This window comes from Globicephala melas, chromosome 12 (genome assembly GCF_963455315.2).
Source record: "Globicephala melas chromosome 12, mGloMel1.2, whole genome shotgun sequence".
Lineage (NCBI taxonomy): Eukaryota > Metazoa > Chordata > Mammalia > Artiodactyla > Delphinidae > Globicephala > Globicephala melas.
In genome coordinates this window covers 68,786,797-68,809,949 of record NC_083325.1, presented here as the reverse complement: position 1 = coordinate 68,809,949, position 23,153 = coordinate 68,786,797, and the positions used below count along the sequence as shown (strand labels likewise).

The following is a 23,153-nucleotide window of genomic DNA, read 5'->3' as shown; positions in this document are numbered from 1 at the left end:
GTTTTACAAAATCCAAAAGGAAAATGCAGAGGAAATCAATACAATAGAGGCTATATTAAATAAGAGTAACATACAAAGCTATAATTAAGATGAATTAAAGAAAGCCAAAGCATTAAAATTGTAAAACTTGCTTGTTACTTGTTGGAACCAGCCCTACACTAGGAGTTAGGTAATATATACAATTATTTTCAAGTAGATTATGTTGCTCTAACATGTTCTTTTTATCAGTGCACTGTTAAACTAATCAAAACTCTACACATGTATATTCCCTTACATACACACTACCACTACCTGCAAAGCCATAATTCTCAAATGACTTAGTGAGTGAAAGGAAATAAAAAGCAGAGAAGTAACATATTAAGGAGAAATAATGGGAATTAGAAGATTCATGCAGTTCAGCTCTTTTAATTAGCCAGCCAGCTTGCTAGCAATAAGAGATGGTTTCCGTTGAGGAAGGTCCTGTGGAGTGGGAATGTGGTCACCAGTGACCTCTGTCTGATCTGGGGCTGCAGTAGGAAGTAGCTTGTTCTTCATTTTTGCTTTAGCCATGTTGTAATCCCCAGAATCAAAATATTTTGCCCTTTCTGCAAACTTTCCTTAAAAAATCTGAACCTCCAGGCTTTTGTCCCAGATGAGGGTATCTTGCTTTTAATTTTGCTTCTTCAGCTTTCTCTGCACTAGTCACTTTGTCTTCCATTTCCTTCTTCTCCTCTGCAGAGGCTGGAAGTCCTCGGGGACTTCCGCGAACATACTGCTCCCTCTTACCCAGCTTCTCCCGCAAACTATTAATTTTTTAAGGAATAAAAACACTATTGTAGTTATAATGATCTTATTCTTGAGAGATACATACTTAAATATTTAGGAGTGAAAGGTTATGTCTCCAATTTGCATTTACACAGCTTAGCCAAAAACCCTAACCATATATATATGCATATACATATGCATATTTTTAAAAAATTCCATAGACATCAATATACATAGCAGAATCTTAACATTTGTTGAATTGGGTATATAGTTTGTTCATTATACTATCCTTTCTACTTTTTGATATATTTGAAATGCTTCATAGAAAATTGGGGAGGGGGAAGAAATACTGTACAGCCTCTGGGCCTCTCCTCTGGCATCCAGGTCTTTTAAAGGACCCTAGATGACTGATATACCTTCAGGAATGAGAATCACTGATCCAGTGCCCACACTGGGCCCGAAACTGAGGTCTGAAGAGTTGAAATGACTTTCTAAGCGACAGAACAAACACTAGAATTCACGTCCCTTGGCTTCCAGTCCTGTGTTCCTTTCTTATAGATCCCCAAAAGGAATTTCCTAAATAAGAAACCTTACCTTCTTGAACACCTGAAGCTCTTGTTTGTCAGCAGCTGAACTGCACAAGGTAAGGAAGGGTTTGGGCACCTAGAGGGTGCTCAGTTGCTGGAATTAAGTTATGGGGAAAACAAAAAACATCAGAGGTACTAAGGGCAAGGACAGTCCTAATTTTAAAAATTGTGTTGTATTGTATTGGAGACCTACATTTTCTCTTAATAATTTTATTACTTGCAGTGAGGATGATCCATGAGAATAAATCTTTCACATGTTTGTAAAATTTAATATATAGGTAAAATCACAGATTGGAAAAAAAATCCTTAAGTCCTGATTATTGGGAAATGAGGTTTCTGCTGAAGTACCTGGTGCTGAAGGAGCGGTGTTTCCTTGCAGAGAGGTGAAGATTGGAAGATGGCAAAGTGGTTAGGTCCCAATGTCTAGAGGGAAAGGCATGAGTCTTTGCAGTCAGACAAAAGCTGGGTTCAAATTCTGACTCTGCCGTTTACTAGTTTTGTGACATTAAGCAAGTTATGTCAGCGCTCCCAATCTCAGCTATTAGGTCCCTATTGCCACGCAGATGCTTAGATACAGCAGTTAACAAGATGCACAGGGCCCTGCCCTCCTAGAAATCCAACATATAATTAAGGAATAGGGATATTCAGGTGGAGTTCTCAATTCTGGAGGGACTGAGAGTAGATGTTAACTAGGTGGAGATGGAGATGGGCCAGAGGAGGCAAAAGAAGGCAACAAATTTAAGGAAATGACGCGGGAGCCCGACAGCCCGAAGCGGCTGAGGAACATAGGGAGTTCCTGTGGCTTTAATGTAGGCGGCTGCGATTATTTATGAAACATGCACCTAACTCTGACCCAGAAGTAGGAGTCAGGGTCTGGGGCGCGAACCCTGAGCGATAACAAAGACCCTCTCCAAAAGGGGAGGGGACTCCACACCCCAGGACCACGAAAGAGACACCTGTAGTGTAAAGAACACAGGAGAGAGGCGGGCTCAGCCCTGAGATTTAAACAGGGGGCGTGGCTTCGGAGCACTTCCGGAATCCTCTTCCGGAACAGGCCTGTGCCCCGGAAGCAGTTATTTGTTGAGGGAATTTGGACCTGCTTTCGAGGCTGCTGTCGCCATGTTCCTGTCCGCGGTCACTTGTAAGTGGGGCTGGAGGCGGTGGCAGGGCGTGCAGCGGGGGCGGGAGGCCGTGACAGGCGGGCCCCGGGACGTTGCGGGGTGGGGTGCGCGCGCCGGTCGGGAAGCTGCCGCTGCGACTTCCCAGGCCTTCAGGACTACGGCGCCCGGCATGACCCCGCGCCGCGCTCACTGCGGGGCTAGGGGGTCTCGGGGGTCTGCGGCGCTGGTTCAGGATCAGTTGCGGTTCGTTCGGACTGTAGGGTCAGCCCGTCAGGAGTGGGGCGCTTTCCCCCGCCCTCTGTAGCGGTGTGTCAGCAGAATCTCCGGACGTGCTAACTGGGGAAAACCTCTAGTTCAGTCGTTTAGAACTCTAAAGATGAGGAGCAGTGATTGTCTCTAGGTCATACAGCTGGGCTGGGAAAGAAGCCCTCTGGCTCCCAAGACAGCGTTCTTCCATGCACCAGGCTGACTTCCCGGTTAGAGTTAGTTTCACTTCTCCACCTGATGTGATGGTTGTTGGAGTTTGGAAAGGTTAACTTATCAAACAAGAGGCTTGTTCTAGTGCAAGTGTTTGCACCTTAGAAGAGGAGCAAGTGGAGCAGATCTTAGTTTAGGAAGATTTAAAAGGTAACCAGTCCAACTGAAAAGAGACTGCATAGCATTACATCCAGAACTGTGGTGGTCTGATTGGATTTTTAAAAACCTTCTATAAAATCCTAACGGGATCCCTAATAGCTAGGGAGTAGTGACTTGAGTGACAATTTATGGCCTACTTCATGATTTAAATAATTTTGATTATCCTGACATTATATGAGCTTTGCATAAGCAAGATAATATATCGTTATTTTTCTTTTCTCTTTCCTCCCTACAAAAAAAGTTGCCAAGGCCAAGTCAAAGTAAGTAAAAGTTTTTCTCTTTTTAAACTTCACTTGTTTATGTTAGATTCATCAGTCCCACTGCTGCCAATGAATCCTTATGTGAAATTAAGCATATGGCTTCAATTTTCTAAAAGTTGATTTGAGGATTAGTTACTTGATGAATTATTTTGGCCCTATGAACTATTTCAAAAAATATTTTCCCTCCTTCCCAACTGACCTACTTAAGTGAACATTCAAATAATTTACTAAGAGTTGCTCTTGGGCTTCCCTGGTGGCGCAGTGGTTAAGAATCTGCCTGCTAATGCCGGAGACGGGTTCGAACCCTGGTCTGGGAGGATCCCACATGCCGCGGAGCAACTAGGCCCGTGAGCCACAACTACTGAGCCTGCACGTCTGGAGCCTGTGCTCCACAACAAGAGAGGCCACGATAGTGAGAGGCCTGCGCACCGCGATGAAGAGTCGCCCCCGCTCGCCACAATTAGAGAAAGCCCTCGCACAGAAACGAAGACCCAACACAGCAAAAAAAAAAAAAAAAAAGTTGCTCTTGCTGTCTTGTTCCTAAACAAATCATCAGGGTCCCCGTGCTCTCTTTGGACTACCACTGTAATTCTGTTTCCTCAAATTGAGGACCAAGGGACGTTTGTCTGGAGCCCACTACAGGAGTCGAGCAGAACAAGCTGTGATTTGATTAATCGACAGAGCCTGTTTTATTGAGTTTTGTAATCCTTTGCCTTCATGGTATAAGCATTTCAAAAATAGCAAAGGCTAAAGTTTTCATGCTGTACCAGAGAGACTATAAATACCAAACTGGTATTTCAAAATAAATTTTGTAGACAATAACCAAAGTAAGATTTTCTGTGTTAAAAATAGAAAAATTCTAAAGCAGCCTTTGTTTACAACCCAAGACACATCACAAATCCTTAAAACTAGGTTTTTTGGATTAAACTTAATGAAACACATGTATGTTAGTGTTTTACCCTCAACATTTTTTATTGATTAATATAGCTTTTCCCACAGTCCAGTTATTTATTTCCCACCTTCAGGTTCTGTAGGAATCTCCCATGCCTTCAGTTTCTTTAGAGATGCTCCCTGCCTGTCATGTTCTTTGAATCCTTGTGCCATTTGTCATGTATGTCTTGCCTTACAGACCTTGTGTACTATTTTTTTTTTCTTTTTTTTTTGCGGTACGCAGGCCTCTCACTGTTGTGGCCTCTTCTGTTGCGGAGCACAGGCTCCGGACGCGCAGGCTCAGTGGCCATGGCTCACGGGCCTAGCCGCTCCGTGGCATGTGGGATCCTCCCAGACCAGGGCACGAACCTGTGTCCCCTGCATCAGCAGGCGGACTCTCAACCACTGTGCCACCAGGGAGGCCCACCTTCCATACTATTACTGGTAGTTCTCCAAGGTGCAGATGTGGACTTACAGGGCTTTGCATTTCCTATAGTGCTTTCCACAGAGTAAGCACTTAATATTTGTTGAATCTTTTTGAATGAATGACTAATTATTGTCTGTCTTAATCAACAGATATTCTATCCCTCTTAGTATGAGGCACTGTGCTGTACATTGAAAGGAATGCAAAGATGTGTAATATATCTTAGATATATTGTATATTTGAATGCTTCAAATTCTTTTTTGGACTTAGATGAGAAATCAAATAGCATGATCTACATAGGGAGACAAGACACGTGCAAGAGTAACAAATAGTATGAGGTATTAAAAGGTCCAGTGAGGCAAAACATGAACTTTAGTGCTTTGGATGACTAGAACTTAAACAACTTAAACAAAATATAAAGGGGAACAAGGTTTTGCACATTGTCAATGTAAAAGTTCCAATACTTTTTTCTGTCCTTTCCTGATTTTACTCTTATTACTCATCCATGGAAGATAGGGCTCTTCTGAGACAGCCATCTTCCTGCCTGGCCAGCTAGGGTTACCAGTACTTGCGTATTTTTCCCACTCCTGACTTCTGCTCTTTCTAAAAGGTGGGTGTCTGAGTCTATTCCCACAGTGTGGTTTGATTGTTCTTGTTGCTTTGGTTAGGTCATTACCAAGGTACCCTGCGTAATGGAACAAATCTTGGGAATTAGAACCATTCAAGCTGTCATTTATGGAAAAATAGGCTGTCTTAGAACTGAATTTAAGGCTTAAGTGATGTCTCACAAGTAATACTGCTGTATAGGGTTCTCAAAATGTGCCATCCCCCCATGACTGATTTTATTCTGTTTCCTCAGCTTGTAACAATTTGCTTTTAAATCTTAGAACAATTCTGGTGAAAATGTTGAGCCAAGCTGGAACAGGTTTTTCCTTCAACACTAAGAGAAGCCGACTGCGGGAGAAACTGACTCTCTTGCATTATGATCCAGTAGGTAAGATTCAGAGAAGTTGCTCCATAATAAATTCAAATGCTTTCAAGGCCTGATGCCCTGTTCAGATTGATGCTGAACATCTTCGGCAGTTTTGTGGCCCCTTTGTCACTATAGCATTCATTCCAAGTACATATTGAAAGTTTACCGTGGTGCTAGTTAGTATCCCAGGTGCTGGGATATACGAAGACACAAGATAGACTCAGTACCTGTGGTATTGGCACTTACAGTCTGGTTTTGGAAGGGAGAGAAAGGAAAAATGACAAATTATGCTAAGTGCTATGAGAGAAACAAGCAGGATGCTGAGATACAGGATGAAGTTGGGGGGAGGTGGATCCTACCTTTATCCTTTAGATAGGATAGTTCAGGGAAAGTCTATCCAGTAGGAGATGGTTAACCAAAGATTTGAAGGTGAGAAAGCAGCCATGTAAATAGAATAGGGGATATTGTTCTGGAAACAGAGAAGAGTGTCTTGAAAAAGGGAGGGAATGTTCTGCTAGGGTCATCTGCCCAACAGTGGCAAGTAATTAGGTCCAGATTCGAGTTAAAGAGTATGCTGTCTATATATTAGAGCAGGAGGGTAGGAAATTTCATTTTCTGTTTTACCATCTGCTAAAATGCCATAGTAAGTGATAACTTTAAATGGCCTTAGTGGATAGAAACATTTGTCTGAAAGAGACAAATGTTCCAAAGTCCAGATAAAAAGGGTCAGCACCCCGATTACTGTTGGTGGTAGCCTATCCTGTTTTTGGATTTCATGAGCCAATTTATGCAAAATTAACTAGCAAACAAAACTGCAGGCCATTCATCTCATTTTTGTGCCTTTGCTTCGAAACAGCCCCTTTATAATTGCTTGTTAATAATGGCAGTACCGGAGCTTCTGGGTTGGTAATCACGTGGCGATTCTGGGAGACTGGCATGTTCAGAGAGGGCACGGAAGCTTCACTCCCCTTCCCTGTACCTTGCCCTATGCGTCACTTCCATCTGGCTGTTCCTGAGTTACTATCTCCAGGAGGATAGTGTCAGAGTTGAGTTGAATTGTGAGACACCTGGTTGGTGATCAGAGTTGAAATTGGTGCTAGAATCTTATTTCTCCAAATTAATCCATTATATAATGAAAGATAGGCACTTAATGTCATAATCAACTTTTTCTTTAACTAAGAACAAGACCTGATCGACTCACTTGTGGCCAAGATGGAGCAATGGGACCGAATTTACTTTCCCACTTGAAACTCAACAACAACAAAAGGACAATATAGGCAACAAAAGACAGTGATTCTTGAGAGAAAGGAAACAAACTAGTGCTTGTGAATAACCAGACCAAATGGAAAATTCTGTCTTCTTTGTTTACCTACACAAGTCTTCAGGTCTTCAGATATGTGAATGCATAGTAACATAAGCACCCATACTCTCCAGGCAATCTGAACCCCATTTTATAGGTTAGGAATCTGGTACCAAGGATCTTAATCAAGGACACACAGCTAAAATATGTGACAGAATACAAATTTGAACTCAGGACTGTCTGACTTCAAGTCTAGGCCCGGAATCACTCTACGTATGGACCTGTTATCGAGAGATTTCATAGGAGGCTAAAACTCACTTACTGGTGCATGAACTGTGGTTGGGCATTAATGCGAATCTGGCTGACAGCTACCTTACTAGCTGCTTTCAGAGTTTGTACGGAAGGTCTCACAGCCACTGTTCATTATGCTGTATTTGTCAATGTCTAAGAAAAACAAAAATAATACCACCTTAAAAAAAAAATGAGGGCTGTACCAATGTAAGGAGGCATTTAAAAAAGGCTCTGAGAAGCCCAGTTGTCAGCCTAAAATTGGTATAAATTCCATTCTTTAACAGAAATAAAATTTCCTGCTGTTCTTTTGGTGTTAAAATTTCTGGTCATTCTTTATTATAATAAAAAGGGGATTCTAGGTTTGTACCTGATAATTAGGAGTCTGAATTTCAGGATGACATCTCATGGTGGAAAAATTATTAGAATGATAAGGTATATGTTTTAGTCTGGGTTGATATAACAAAGTACCACAGACTGGGTGACTCATAAACAGCAGATCTTTCTTTCTCAGAGTTCTGGGACCTGGGACGTCCGAGATCAAGGTGCCAGCATGGTCACTTTCTGGCGAGGGCCCTCTTCTAGTTCATAGGAAGGGGTTCTTCTTGCTGTGTTCTCACATGGTGGAGGGGCAGGCAAGCTCTGGAGTCTCTTTTATAAGAGAATGAATCGCATTCATGAAGGCTCCACCCTCATGACCAAAGCACCTCCCAAAGGCCCTAACTCCTAATACCATCATCTCTGGAGGTTAGGATTTCGACGTAAATTTGGGGGAATGCAAACATTCAGACCATAGCAATGTGATATTGGATGGGTGTGGTGGTTTTCTCCCTCTGATTTCTTTGTATCAGCTGGTGAAAACCCAAAGTGATGAACTTTACAATAAAGTAGTTGTTTTTCTAGCATTTTAGCTCCATTATAGCGTTTTTTAGGAACTTATACAACATTAATAAATGTTGATTGAATAACCTTCTCTGATATTTTAAGTGTGAAAATGTATTGGAATTTTCACTGTTAGTATGGAGGTGTTAGGAACTTACTATTTGTCAGACTGATTTTAAGTTTTGAGACTGGGAAAGGATAGAGCCATAAACAGTTCTGACTGTAAGTTGAAAGTGGAAGAAAAGATTCATATATAAATTTCAAACAGATGATTAGAGCTTTTCTGATAAGGAATGGTCGGAGCCATGACAGCACAACTTTGTCTCTTCTGAAGAAGAGAATGTTCTGGGATAGCAGAGCACTTGGCTTCCTGCCCACTCACTGAATGCCATGGACACTTGCATGATATTTGCCTTGCGGCCTGCCCCATTGCCCAGGGTACCAAATAGCTTGGCATTTCTCCCAGCATATTTTACTGCAGTGAATAAATGGTTAGTTTAAGGGTAATGTTTTGCTTGTCTGCTTTATGAAGGAAATCAGGCAAGGAAACATGGAAAAATTCCCAATTATTTGAGTACTTTATGGTATACTCTATGGCTAGAACCAGCCTAAGTCCTTTCAAACTCCTTTTCCTCATATGAAACTAGATGCAAATTTCCAAGGAGGAAGGATTAAAGGTTGAGGCATAAGCTTATTAAACTTTGTTAAATATATGAAGGTTTATTATAAAGAAAATGAAAACTTGTCAGTTTTAATTCCTTGGATGACTAAACAAGACAATATAGACTTTAACTGAAGCAGAATAGATTTAGGTTAGGTGTAGGGGAAGAACTTGACAGATTCATTCTTCTGTGAATTAAGCAGCAAATATTTTGACAGAAAATTAATTTATGTTTATGATTGTGGATAGCAGTGTGTCATTTCAACTCATCTAACACATACTGAGTGTTTGCTGTCTGGCAACCTGTGAGGGAGATGGAGTTATCCCTCTCATAGGGAAGAAAACTGAAGGAAGAGTATTTTGAGAAATTTGCCCAAGGACTCCCAGTAGATAAATGGTGGCACCAAGGTTTGAACCCAATCTTTTTGACTCCAGGCCCCATATTTTTTCTATTACATGGAGCCAAATTAGTCTGTTTTCTTTTTTTTTTTTAAATCAAGACCTTCCCCTGTGGTCAACACTGTCATTCTTACCTCCTATCACCATTTCTCTACACTATATGCCCTTTCCTGTTTTAGCTCATCCAGATGCTGCTGCTTCAGAGGCTAAACCTGACCCTCTCTGTGAGGCGTTTCCCTCACCATTCCAGTCCCCTTTGATCTTTAGGTTCCTGTGGGGCTTCCTGGACATCCATACAGGCACCTCATGATACACTGCTATTAAATCAGGGACTTTTACGCTTTCATAAATTCCACTTTGCCTAGCACAGTTCTGTGAACTTAAATATTTATTCTTTGAATTAAGGGAAGGAATGCAGGAAGTAAGTCAAAATTTTTATGAATAAAGCCTTGCTTTACTAATATTCATCAGTTATTTCTGTTCAAGGTCATTTAAATAATCTCCTGACTGGTTATCCATGAGACAGATTCTTTTTTTTATCCATTTTTTAGTTCCATGTAGAAAAACATGGGGGAAATATTTCTTGCAATGAATAACATTGTCTGGTAGGAAGCTGTTTGGGTTCTTTACTACTGTCTTATAATGCTTTGTAGTCTTCCTTGGACTTTGAAGGAGCATGAGTTCTACTTATGTTTAATATTAGATGATTTGAAGTATATTAAAAATATCCCTATATACAAAGTAATAAAATATGTATTTTAAATTAACTTTATAGATAAAATTCTGTTGACTGGTTAATGGTTATTAATTTCAGCTGCCCATCAGAATCATCTGGGGGTTTTTAAAAAATACAGACTTCAGTCCCCCTCTAGTTCTACAGAACCAGAATTAGGGTAGAGGTGGAGGTAAGAAGTAGGAGTGTATTTAAATAAGCTCTCTAGCTAATTCTTAATCATAGACAGTTTGGGAATCTCATATACAGGGTATCCATATTGATACAGAAGAATAACAAAAAAACAAAGCTAAAATCTCTATGTGGTAGGGACAGGTGAGTTGCTGTTGTGTCTTAGTCTTTTGAGTTCCTGGATCTTCCTGGATGCACTGTTTTTGGTTTTTTTGGCAAAGAAGAATTCAGGTGGTGTGTGGGGGGGGCGGGGGAGGGAGAGATATGTGATGTTAATGGAGTGCTATAATAGGGCATTACAGGAACTATGAAAACCTTATTGCCTAGCATCTAGTCTCTAATCTTTCATCCAGGCAGTTAGCATTTTTGTTTTGGGTGTTTCAGAGAACTGTACTCTGTTATGATGTTTAAAATAATAAGATTTGGGTTATGATGTTAAATCTATTACCAAACTTGAAAATTTATATTTGGGTATATGAAACCATTTCTGGAAAGTACAAGGTTTAATGTGTATTTACTCTTTCAGCCAGGCTTCCTTTTCTTCTGTGGTCTGCTCAGTTTTTACTGCCCTTTTTCTGGAGTCTAGCTCTTGCTTCACCTCCTACAAGAGTGGACATTAGCTGGGTGAAGACGTTGTTTTTCATTTTTTTGCTTGTAATTTTTTTAAAATTTGATTATTTCACATTGGTTGAAATGTGACCTTGTGGGGTACCAAGGATGCCACTGATTGGCTGGTGCACCTTCCCTTGTTTTCCTTACCATTTTCTCCAGTCTTCTCTGATCTCTGGGATTGAGGAACTGAGTTAGCAAGTCAGCTCCATCCTCATGACAAAGGAAAGAAAAAGAAGCGAGGGCTCATGGTCTGATATGTATTTTTATTAAAAAATGGTGACGATACTTTTTAGTTTTCTGCTACAATCCTTTTTTCTCCTCCTTCAGTGAAAAAAAAAGTCCTCTTTGTGGAACAGAAAAAAATACGCTCCCTCTAAACAATGGATTGAAAATGAATTTGATTTATAAATGAGAAGACTGAGGGCGGGATACTGATTCAGAAATTCTGCAGCGTGTAATGAAAGAAGAGGAAATGGCATGGAATCACTGCCTCCTGTGATTTGAAGGCCATTGTGAAGGAAAACAATGCAGTGAAAGAAAGTTCTTCATATTAGGACATATATCATTGCATCACATTTATTTATCTTTCTGGATATTTTTATAGCCCTTAATAAAAATATTAAAATAGCCTGTACTATTGTCTCTTAGTGGTGTTTTCCCCCACTATTTGAAATTTTAAAAACTCCATTCCTAAAAAATAACCATTGTTTCATATAAGAAAAGAAAATTTTCCATAGTGAGATTTGTGCAAGAGTTTCCAGTCTGTTCTTTCTTGTACTTCACAGAAAAGGCAGAGTCACAGTCCAGAGTGATCTTGAAAGAACTCCCATGCAATAACAGAGATGGCCGCGGTGAGCAGGAATGGTAAGAAGGGAGCCAGCTGTAACACAGAAGAAACCAAGAGAACTGCTATTTTTGATTTGTGCTTATATAGTTAGAAAAATGCCATTGGTCCATATTCTCAAACTCATGTCTCCAAAGTAGTATCTAGGATTTTCTAGGACAGCTCTGGACTGCTTTAACTCCTAGATTTTTTTTTTTAAATAAGAGGCGCTATAGTGTATTTCCATAAAGCTAATGGCTAGGGCTTCTGGGGCAGTGGTACCACACAGCTTGGAAATCCCTATCAGATAAGGACTCCTGCCCTACCCAGATCTGTACACTTTCCCACTCGAGCTATTGTTTACTACAGATTTTCAAAATTGCCCATTTTCTCCTTTACTTGTCAAATTTCTGGCTGAAGGTAAGGATCAGCTCACATTTTGAGCTCTGCTGGTACGTATCCTACTGCATTTATAGGGGAGAAGGATAAAGTGTTCACCGTGACCACAAGCAGTAAGAAACCAATGTTGTTCCAAAATAACAGGTGTTCCTCCCTGTGGCCCAATCTATCTCCTGAGGAAATGTGAGCGCAGCTCTCTGGAAATAAAATTAGACAGTTGTTGAATCTTAGAGGCTTGTGGCATTATAGTCAATCAGCTATTTTTCTGGCATCTTTTGTTAAAGCTCTAATTCAAAGCAGTACTAGGTGAGATCTTGGCTGTTTTTAGATTGAAACTCCACATTGTGGTCTTGGGTTACAAGAAAAATCTTTCACCTGATCCTACCTAAGCCCAGTGTAAAGGGTCTGTGACATGCATGAATCACCTTTTTTTTCAAAAAACTTAGAATCTGGCTTAGCAAATGACTTGTCTATTCAGCACATGGGCTGAAAGCAGCCCACAGGTGGTATTTACAATTAAAATCAGTTGCTGATACCTAAATGTTGAAAGATTTCAATAAACATCCAAACTTCTGGCTTCCCTTGCAAAACCAGAAGCTTTGACAACACTAAAGGCAAAGCTGAATGTCAGCTGCCCCTCTTAGGAACTGCTTGAGTGGCCCAATTCGTATGCCCCCTTCGCTTATTTAACATTCTCTGCTGACTCTAGACACGTTGTATGCAACCTCTGCTGTATGGTGTTACATTACAGTATCATGATGTGTTGGCAGTAGAGTTTGCTGGTTCCTGAATAGTGGTATTGTTTGTACATGTCTTCGTTGTGGAATCCTTAATTCTGTCTAGTTGACTTTTGCATGAAAAGCAAAGAAATCATCATCATAAAGAAATAAATGAAGGCTTGAGGATGACTTAATAAATGAATATAGTATTTGCAAAGAAAGGAGAAGGTGACATAGTAAGTTGCTAGTTAAGAGTGGCCATCCCCAAGTATACTTTATTTCCAGGCATATTTATTTTGGACTTAATAGCAATCAAAACAGATCAAGGGGCAGGTCTTTTTTGTATGGATAAGATGACTGTGTTCCTATAGCCTGGACACTGACTGCTGCGATGAAATTGGATCTCTTGAGCATTTCTTCCAAGGACAGATTAGGGTAGTAAGCCAGGTAGAAGGCCAGCGCTCCCACAAAACTATCACCAGCGCCCTGTAATGAAAAGCACAGTTGTAGAGATAAGCATGTAGCCATCTGTTGCCCATACTGTATTTTCAAAATATTTAAGTACACTTTTTATTTTAAAATAGTTTTAGATGCACAGAAAAGGTACAAGGATAGTAGAGAATTTCCATATACCCCACATCTAGTTCTGTAAACATATTATTATGGTACATTTGTCACCACTAACGAAATAATAGCATTATCATATTAACTGAATTACATACTTTATTCAGATTTCACTAGTTTTGCTTAATGTGTATTTTCTGTTCCAAGATCTCATCCAGGATACCTGGATTACATTTAGTTGTCATATCTCCTTCGACTGCTGTAGGCTGTGACAGTTTTTTAGACATTCTTTGTTTTTGATGACCTTGATAGTTTTGAGGACTGGTTGAGTATTTTGTAGAATGTACCTCAATTGGGATTTGTCTGTTTTTCTCATGATTAAACTGTGTTTACGGTTTTGGGGAAGAAGACCACAAAGGTGAAGTGTCATTCTCATCATGTCGTATCAAGGGTACATACTGTCAACATGACTTACACTGATGATGTTAATCTTGAGCACTTGGCTAAGGTAGTCTTGGCCAGGTTTCACCATTGTAAAGTTACTTTCTCTTTTTATACTTGCTCTTTGGAAGCAAATCACTGAGTATAGTCCACACTTAAGGGGTGGAGAGTTATGCTCTACCTCCCTGAGGGTGGAGTAATTCCATTTATGGAGTATCTCCATAAATTGGAAATCTCTATGGGAGATTTGTTTCTTCTCCCTCATTTATTTATTCAGCTGCTCACTTATATAAGTATGAACTCAGGGATATTTATTTTATTCCTTAGGCTATAATCCAGCACTACATTATTTATTTTGTTGCTCAAATTGTTCCAGCTTTGGCAGTTGGGAGTTCTTTCAGTTGGTACTTGTGTCCCTTTGACATACTCCCATCATTTTATTTTTTGAGCACTTTCTTATTTTCTGACATTGTAAGATGCTCCAGGCTCATCTTGTATATTCTCTGCCATAGCCCTAGAATTAGCTGTTTCTCCATTAAAAATTCATGCAGAACGTGGTGAGAGCCATTCAGATGTTATTTTCAAACTAAATGTAGGGTCATATAAGGCTTAGTTCCATTTCCCCTGAATCTCCAAAGGCCCAAGTTGGTGAAGGCCATATAGGGACCCATGGAAATAGAAAATACCAAAGAAAGTCTGTTGACCTCTGCCTTCAGGTAGGGCAGTACCTAGTCATGTGTTCATCCAACAAATGTATTTAAAATAAATGTGATACAATTTCACTTGAAAAATCATTCTGGTATTTAACAGCTTTCAGGGTCATTTTCCAGTTTTTCCCAGTTTGTTGCTTCCTTAGTCCCAAGAGGTTTCATAACAAATCTTCAGGCTATACCTTGGTATGCATGATTGTTTCAGTTGCAGTTTAAGTATTTACTAAGCTGTGTGCCTAGCACAGTGATGGGTACTTGAAAAAGAATAAAATCAATTGTGGATTAAATGCTAAATAGTATGGCAGAGTTTATAAATACTGTTGAATTTTAAGGAATGGTTGAAGAAAGCCTGCCTAAGGGGAATCCTTATGAAATGAGACAGATTTATAGAGAGAAGGAAGGCCTCAAAGAACAAAGATATAGGAGGAGGAACAGAGTGAACTCATGAGACACTGAATGGCTTTAAGGAGAATGACATTTCCCCTTGTTAACAAAGATAAGCAGTCAATATTCAGCTTGCCAAGGAGTCATAGTAACTCAGGTGTGAATTCAACACTTTCCTTCCTCCCAGAAATATTTTCTGAGTACCTAAAATATGTCAAGCTCTATGCTAGGTGCCTTGCAATTGTTTATTAAGTGTTTCCTGAGGGAAACAATGGAGAAAGAGACAGACAGACATGCCCTCCCTCAGTTTACAACACAGCAATGTGACAAGAGAAAGGTCTGAAACCAGAGAAATTATGAGCTGGGTGGAGGGTGTATTATGAAAACATGGAAAATACTACAACATATGAAGAGTTATGGCAAACTCTAAGTAATTTCAAGTCTTGATTCCTCTTTACATCATACACAAAATTAAATTCCAGGTAGGTTAAAGGCTTGAATATAAAAAATAAAACAGTAACATAGTATGAAAATTTAGATGAATATTTGAATAATTGCAAGCAGGGAAACCACGAGCCAGTCAGTGAACCCAAAAGCCATAATGAAAAAAAGATTAGATTTTAATTTAAAAAAATAAAAAAAAATATGTCCAAAGACACTGTAAATAAAGCCAAATGGACTTCCCTGGCGGTCCAGCGGTTAAGACCCCATGCTTCTGCTGCAGTGGGTGCATGTACAAGCCCTGGTCGGGGAACCAATATCCCACATGCCGTGCTGTGTGGCAAAAAAAAAAAAAAAAAGATCCGAGTTAAAAAGCACAAATTTGGTGAAAATTCTTGTAATACATATAACATATTCCTAATACTCAAAGAACACCTTCAAATTGCTGGGAAAAAGACAAGTGCAGGATAAAAATGGACAAAGGATATAGGTCTGCAATTTCAGAAAAGGGAATGTAAATGGCCAGTAAACAAACATGAAAAGATACTAAGTTATCAGCTGTTAAGTAAAATGCAAATTAAAATAATATTTTTTACCCATCAGATTGATAAAATAGTAAGATTGATAGCAAGAGCAGCAAGATGAAGATGGAGAGGACAATGATACTCTCATATATTGTTGGTAGGACTGTGGAAGAGTAATACAGTATTTGTTAAAAAATGTGTGTGTCCTTTGATTTAGCAGTCCTGCTTCTGGAAATCTACAGAAGTGAAAACTCCTATAATATTGGGATATGTGCTCAAAGATGCTTATTGCTGCATTGTTTCCAAAGGCAAAACACTGGAAATAATGTGATTTTCTATCAAATAGGAGAATGGGTGAATAATCTCGTACATTTGTATTATGGAAAAATATGCAGCTATTAATACAAAAAGGTTAGCAATACATGCACATACCTGGAGAAATGTCCATTAGTTAAGCCAGAAAAGATTTCAGCATCATGATCGATAGGAGGTTGCGGGGGTGGTGGGGGGAATGGAAGAGAGAGGAAAGAAAATACCTGTGTCTATGAGTATGTGTGTATTTTTTTTAAGAATACAGAGAAAAATGAAGAAGGATTTTTATCAAATTGTTTTTTTAATTAATTTATTTGGCTGTGTCGGGTCTTAGTTGAGGTGCGCGGTTTCTTCGTTGTGGCGCGCGGGCTTCTGTCTAGTTGTGGCGTGCGCGTTTTCTCTTCTCTAGCTGTGGTGCACGGGCTCCAGGGCCCATGGGCTCTGTAGTTGTGGTGCACGGGTTCCAGAGGGCGTGGGCCCCGTAGTTTGCGGCACACAGGCTCTCTCGTTGAGGCGCGCGAGCTCAGTAGTTGTGTCGCGTGGGCTTAGTTGCCCTGGGGCATGTGGTATCTTAGTTCCCTGACCAGGGATCAAACCCGCGTCTCGCGCATTGTAAGGCGGATTCTTTACCACTGGACCACCAGGGAAGTCCCGAGAAGTTTTTAACAAAGGAAATTTTACTAAAGAAGTTAAAAAAAAAAATCAGGATCGGTCACTGTGTGAATTTGCAAATGGGCCAATTTCAGCCTCTGAATGATTTCCCTCTTTTTCTTAGTTAAGTAGACATCTACTACAAGTCGGGGTAAACTGAATTGAGAGAACCTCTTTCCTGCATTTGGAAATACCCCATCTCGTTGAGGCAATTTCCTTTGCAACTAAGGACTAGGCAGAGACACCCTCCTCAAAGTCCAGGGAACTGGGAGGAACATTTTCTGGCTGTGACAGTGATTGCAGAAAAACTGAACTCTGGGATGTTAGTGGCAGCGTTGTGATGGTGTCCAGTGCCCCATGTCAGTAACACAGCTGTTCGATTTTTCAACCAAGAACCTTGATTGAGGCAATCCCGTGTATTAAACTCCTCTGAGAGGCCAGAAATCTTGTCTAGTTCTTTCCTATCTGATGACTCCCCAGAGTTATACAGTCCTTAAAAGTAGTATATGCTCAGTTAATGACTGCTGATGGGCCAACTCTCAGCTGCCCCAGTCTCCACCTTCTCACCGGAAGTGAGATGGTGGGGGTAGGGGTGGTGATCCACATTCTTCTTCGCAAAGAGGGCAGCAGTCTCGCCTCATTCCAAAAGCACAAAGAAGTAGGGAGACTCCTGGGGCCATCAGCTCAAAGATGTGAAGGCCAGTGAATACTATTTTATTTATTTATTTATTTATTTTCTGTACGCGGGCCTCTCATTGTTGTGGCCTCTCCCGTTGCGGAGCACAGGCTCCGGACGCGCAGGCTTAGTGGCCATGGCTCACGGGCCTAGCCGCTCCGTGGCATGTGGGCTCTTCCCGGACCGGGGCACGAACCCATGTCCCCTGCATCTGCAGGCGGACTCTCAACCACTGCGCCACCAGGGAAGCCCCAGTGAATACTATTTTAAAAGTCACATTACATCCAACAGTGGAAAAGCTCTTTGAAATTTAAGAGTGAAAAGGTAGAAAAGTACTACTTAACTTTCACCGAAGAGTGTAAGGGAAAGAAAGAGAGTGATATATTCATTTGCACTTCTCTTAGGCATTTAAAACATTGTACTGACGATTGTGTGTACAGGCCTACAGTCTAGGACAACCTGAAAACTCTCTGAGGGCAGAGACCATATCTCTGTCCCCTGTGTCTCTTCCACTGCCTCACCTAGCGGTTTGAGTTGGCCAGACTCATGGTCCTAGTTCCATCGTGTTTTTCTCTTCCAGTGATCTCTTCCAAGGGGGCCAGATGTCCCTTGCTGAACTACATGTGACTTTCTTTTGTGTCAGTAAAAATGGAGGTTAGGTTGCCACAGCCCAGAGTTACTTGATAGTCTCATTGTTGAATCTATTTATAGCACAGGGCTTTCAAATGCCAATAAATTACCCGGCTGTTGATTCACATCTTCAATATAACTATTTTTATACACTGGTTATAATTTTTTTTTAATGGAAAGCGCTTTAAGTAGAAGCTGTATTGTATCACTGTGATTTTCCTGTAAGTAAAGTACTTTCCAATCAATCATTCTTGGAATAATGGAATAGTTCTCATTGATACAACATGATGGCTTTAACCTTTTACTGAAAATTATTTTTGTGCCAAAAGGGGTGATGACATAATTCATCTTTCTTCAGTAAAAATACCCACGTGGCTACTATTCATTGCCTTCTCACAATAATTGCCCCTTAAGGAAGAGCCGCTCTTAGAGAATGGATGTAGCATTCTGAAATTCCTGCTCTCCTGAGGGCCTGCACACTCCTGGGTCCTGAGGGGTTCTGGCCTGTGGGACCCGGGAGGCAGATGGATTAACAGTGAAGTGGAAGGAGCAAAACACACCCTATGGAATACCTGAGCCCTCTGGTGGGGGCCTGGGGGAGGGCGAGGCACCCTGCAGGGCTGGTGGCGTAGGGATGACACTCATCAGCAGCTGGTGAGAGGACTCCAAGGGGAGAGTCTGAGAGGTGGGTGCTCCTAAGGACAGCACCTAGAGCTGGGGTGTGGGGTTGGGGGGAGGCAGTGTGGCCCTGAGGAGGCGGGCTGCTCATTTCCCTTCTCCCTTGCAGACCATCCTCTCTGTCTAGCTGCCCGCACTCCCTGCTCCCTCCCACTGCCCCTTGGCTGCCTGAGCCCTTGACTATGACCCTGGTCTGCTCTCTCACTGAACTTAGCAGCACATGTCCCAGTCTCTCAGGGGTCTGCTCTCTGACGAGAGAGGGGAGCACAGTGATAAACCTCTTGGAGCTGGCAGGCAATGCCTGAAGTGGCTGCAGGTGCCACCCCAGCAGAGCATACCTACAAGTCCAGGTGGTCCGCAAGGGCTCTTCTGGCTGAGGTTCTGCTCAGGGTCATCCTCTCTGCTGGGCACTGTGTAGGTTATCGCCTTTGTTCCCTAAGAACCCTGTGGAGGTGGGTGTAGCTGGGGCTGCAGTGTCTGGTCATACAAGGTGGCTCTGCACGAGGGTGCCCTGGTGACGGGGTGACTGTGGGTCTGCAGACTGTGCTCAGCTCCCCAGGCTACACCTATTCAGAGAGGCGCCTTCTAATTTGCACAAAGTGCCATGGAGGTTGGCAGCAAGCCTGGGGGATCCTTATTTTAAAACTGAGGAAACTAGGATTTAAGGAGGTTAAGTAACTTGCCCAAGGTAAGACTAAATGTGGTAAATGGCAGTCAAGATTGTACCAAGGACATCTGTGTGGAAATCTAGCAGTAGAGCAGGTGGAGAAGCTATTTTGGGAGAGAGATTGGGCTTCGGGCTACTGCTCAATTTTTCCTATTTCCCCATGGGAAGGGCTTATGTTTTCTATAGCGATGAAGAATTACAGGGATGAGAGTGAAGACCGTGAATCTTTAATGATGTTCTTCTGTATGGGATCCCGTTTCCCTCTGTGTGCTTGGGGCAGGAGCAGAGAGGAGAATGGGGACCAGAGTTGCCCTGGGCAGGTGTGGGGGAAGAGGGAAGGTACAAAGGGAGTAAAGATTTCAGGAAAGAATAACCAGATGGGGCTTCCCTGGTGGTGTAGTGTATAAAACTTTGCCTGCCAATGCAGGGGACATGGGTTCGATCCCTGGTCCGGGAAGATCCCACATGCCGTGGAGCAACTAAGCCCGTGTGCCACAATTACTGAGCCTGTGCTCTAGAGTCCGTGAGCCACAACTACTGAGCCTGCGTGCCACAACTACTGAGCCCGCGTGCCGCAACTACTGAGCCCACGTGCCACAACTACTGAGCCCACGTGCCTAGAGCCCGTGTACCGCAAAACGAAGAGCAGCCCCCACTCGCAGCAACTAGAGAAAGCCTGCACGCAGCAAAGACCCAACACAGCCAAAAAATTTAAAAAAAAATTTATATAAAAAAAAGAATAACCAGATGAATATAACTGGAGAGTCTAACCCGGGTAAAGAAGGAAGAGAGGTCAGGAGGGGGTCAACAGGTCAGAAGGAAATGGAGGGAACTAAGGAAAGTGAGAAAACAAGTGTAGGAGAAGAAGTGAGAGAGCTGGTTGTGGTCAGAGTGGGATGTGAGGTTTATTCCCACAGGACTGAAGCTGTGCCAGGTATTAACCATTTCCTGGGGTCGTCATGGGAACGGGAGGCTGGAGTGGAGGTGAAGAGTCCCTGGAGGTGGGGGCATCTAGGAACTGTGAGTCTTGGTGATGGTTCATCCTCACGGTACTCAAGTCGTCCTGTGATAGTAGCATTGAGGGGAGGTGTGGAGAGAGAAATGGTTATGTAGATGCCAGGCTTAGATAAACAGAGAATGACCAGGAAAGGAAGTTGAGGCTTTATAACTGAATTGTATGAGCCATGAAGATGCAGGAATCTCTTCAGGAGGGTAGAGGAGGGATGGCTGGAAGCTGCAAGAATGTGCTTTGGGATCAGGAGCTGCTTTCACCTATAAGGGCTGTATGGGGAGGTGAGGAAGAGCTTACTTATGAGGAACAGGACAACCATAAGGTTTAGAGGGGAGAGAAGCACAGAGCAGTAAGGCACCCTCCTGGGCCCCCGTGTCTCTCTGACCCTCCTTCTTTGTCTCTGCCATGGTCTGTCTTCCTTCTCCCCCACCATCCACATTGGTATTCCCTCAGGTTCTGTCCTTCACCCACTGCCCTTCTCATTTCCCCTAATTTCCTGGGTGTGTCAAATACTGTGCTGTTATGGTTTTGACTGCTATGAACATGAGGAGTCCTAAGTCATTATCTTTAGCCCACACTCTCCTCTGTCTTGGGATTCGTGTATCTTAACTACCTGTGAGTCAGCTCGACCAGCCGCAGGTCTCTTGCAGGCAGTTCTAACTCAACATACCCGAATCGAACTGATAACTCTGGCTGAACATGGGCCTCTTCTTATCTTTTCAGTTTGTGGCAACTCCACCCTGAAAATCTGGGGGGTCTTCTGGATAATCACCAGTTGCCAAGTGTAAATTCTAAATATTTTGCTAACCTGTCCTCTCATTTCATCCCTACCCCATTGCCCTACTTCATGCTCACATCACCTCTAAAGGACCACGTTAACTTCCTAACTAGTCTCTCTGTCCGCAGTCTGGCCCCTTCCACTCCATCCTCCATACTGCTGTAAATCAGGCCACCTTACTTCCATGCCCAAAGCCCTTTGATCATTTCTCATCTTTCTTAGGATAACATTTCAGCTCCTTAGCATGGCACATGAGGCGCTCCCACCCACCTACCCAGTTTCATCTCTTACTTTTTCCTACTCACACATTGTAACCACGGGTCTTCATTCATTGAGATATCTCCCCTTGAACTCATCCTTAGACTAACTCCTACTCCTCTCCTAAGACTCAACTCAGTTATTAACTTAGTCATCATATATTTGCTGACTGGCACCATATTCAAAGCACTGTGTTTTCCCTGATCCCACGAGTCTGGGTTAGGTACCCTCCTAGATGCCCCTGCACTCCTCTGTGGTCTTCATCACGTCCACGCCCTCAGACTAGTGCAAGCCCAGGCTCGCCGCTGAAATACAGCCTGACTGAATCCAGGACTATCAGGAGGCTGGGTGCTGAGCGATCAGGTGAGAAGCACAGGTGTCCCAAGAATGCCCTGTAGGAGGGATGATAGTGAGACAGACTTGTGAAAGTCCTAGTTTGCCAAATTCCAGTTGATAGAAAAGTGGGTGAATTGTAAGGCATGATGGGTATTAATTGTGGCTGGGGAAGAAAAAAAACAACAAACGCCATGTGGTGAAAATCCCCAAGGTAAGAACTTGTCAGGCGCCTACAACAGAAACCCAGATGATTTTGCAAGAATGATGTCATCGTGAGGCTTCATTTGTTAGGAATCCGTACCCACGCTGGATGATTCATCACCCAAACTGCCAAGGGACCCTAACAGTTAAAGTCCTTGCATTCCTCCCTGATTTGTTAACACATTCCATCTGACAAGTAGATACCACTTTCCTTTCTTTTCAAAACCTCTCCCTACACAAAGCTGTTCAAAGCCTACACTGTGGACCTGAATTCCTCAGCCAGGCTCGTGGTTTTAGAGGCCAGGGAAAAGGCAAATGGGATGAATGAAGTATGACTAAATCCTAAGTCAATGTGCTATTTCTTCTTCATAAAAAAGAATGTTGCAAGGGGCTCAGGAAAGGGACAGCGATCAGTGTAAACCCACCAGGCTCCCTGCTACCTGCCACCCCCGTGCAGGCAGGGCCGCTGACGTGGCTTGCCCTCAGGCTAACTTGGTGGCAATTTCTGCTTTGCTCCTGCTTCCAAGTTCTAAGAATGGGGCTTCTGCCTCTTTCCCGTTTGCAGGAGGTTGAGGCATGAACACCTGGTGGGGCCTGGGAGAGGGAAAGTCATTCTTTGTCCTTAAAGGGCTAATCACAGACGGGCCGGAGACATGGATCTTGGGGAAGAAGCACCGAGGGAACACACACCTGGAATTAAATCCCACCTTCTTCCCTTTTAACTGTGTCATCTTTTGAGAATGGTAAACTACAGTGAAGCCCCTCTGTACACAGCTGGGAAAAATGTTTTTCTCAAGTGGGAACATGTTTTCTCCCCTGGGACAATGCAGTAAGTGGTGTGGAGTTAAACAGGCCTGACTTTAAGCCCTGATTTCACCACTCAGGCAAGTGACTCAGCCTCTTGTGTGACCTCTCTTGTGACTACTTATCTGTAATATGGGAACCTACCTCATAGGGGGTAAATACTGAATTGGATAATGTATGTGAAAAGGCCTAGCACAGTGCCTGGAGCAGAGCAGGTGTTCAGCAAAGGTGGGGGAGACTCGATGGTACCATCTTAGAGGCCCCTTAACTTGCTAACTTTTTTGGAAATAAAAGCCCATGATCTAAGTCAGAGGGTTCTAAGGAACAAAGAGGGTCATGATCCTGCGGATCCCAGGGCCAGGGGTTTACGCTGTGCCTGGCTTCATGTTCCCAGCTCCAAGTAGAAGAGGGCATTAGGAATGCT

The 23,153-nt window shown here is 42.4% G+C and overlaps 2 protein-coding genes and 1 pseudogene across 10 annotated transcripts in view; 1 reads left to right on the top strand and 2 right to left on the bottom strand.

The window, feature by feature from the left end:
* Positions 1-236: 236 nt before the first annotated feature.
* LOC115854189 (cAMP-regulated phosphoprotein 19 pseudogene) lies at positions 237-750 on the bottom strand (annotated as a pseudogene).
* Positions 751-2,388: 1,638 nt separating this feature from the next.
* MRPL33 (mitochondrial ribosomal protein L33) overlaps positions 2,389-23,153 on the top strand; it is a 64,542-nt gene continuing 43,777 nt past the window's right edge. For 4 of the 5 annotated variants that reach the window (XR_011377902.1, XM_030858082.2, XM_030858085.2 and 1 more), the window contains exons 1-4: positions 2,389-2,472; positions 3,330-3,348; positions 5,590-5,696; positions 11,507-11,585. Coding sequence is in view for 4 of the 5 variants with exons in the window: in XM_030858082.2 (XP_030713942.1) it covers positions 2,451-2,472; positions 3,330-3,348; positions 5,590-5,696; positions 11,507-11,585 (227 nt within the window). In the remaining variant the exon portion in view is untranslated. Of the gene's footprint in view, positions 2,473-3,329; positions 3,349-5,589; positions 5,697-11,048; positions 11,356-11,506; positions 11,586-23,153 lie in introns of those variants that run through there. The other variant, XM_030858086.2, reaches the window with a different exon arrangement.
* Positions 11,051-23,153, bottom strand: part of RBKS (ribokinase) — a 75,683-nt gene continuing 63,580 nt past the window's right edge. For 4 of the 5 annotated variants that reach the window (XM_030858072.3, XM_030858073.3, XM_070046865.1 and 1 more), the window contains one exon: positions 11,051-13,148. In XM_030858072.3, the coding sequence (XP_030713932.2) occupies positions 12,975-13,148 (174 nt within the window). In that variant the 3' untranslated portion in view covers positions 11,051-12,974. Of the gene's footprint in view, positions 13,152-15,448; positions 15,536-23,153 lie in introns of all 5 variants that reach the window. The other variant, XM_060309518.1, reaches the window with a different exon arrangement.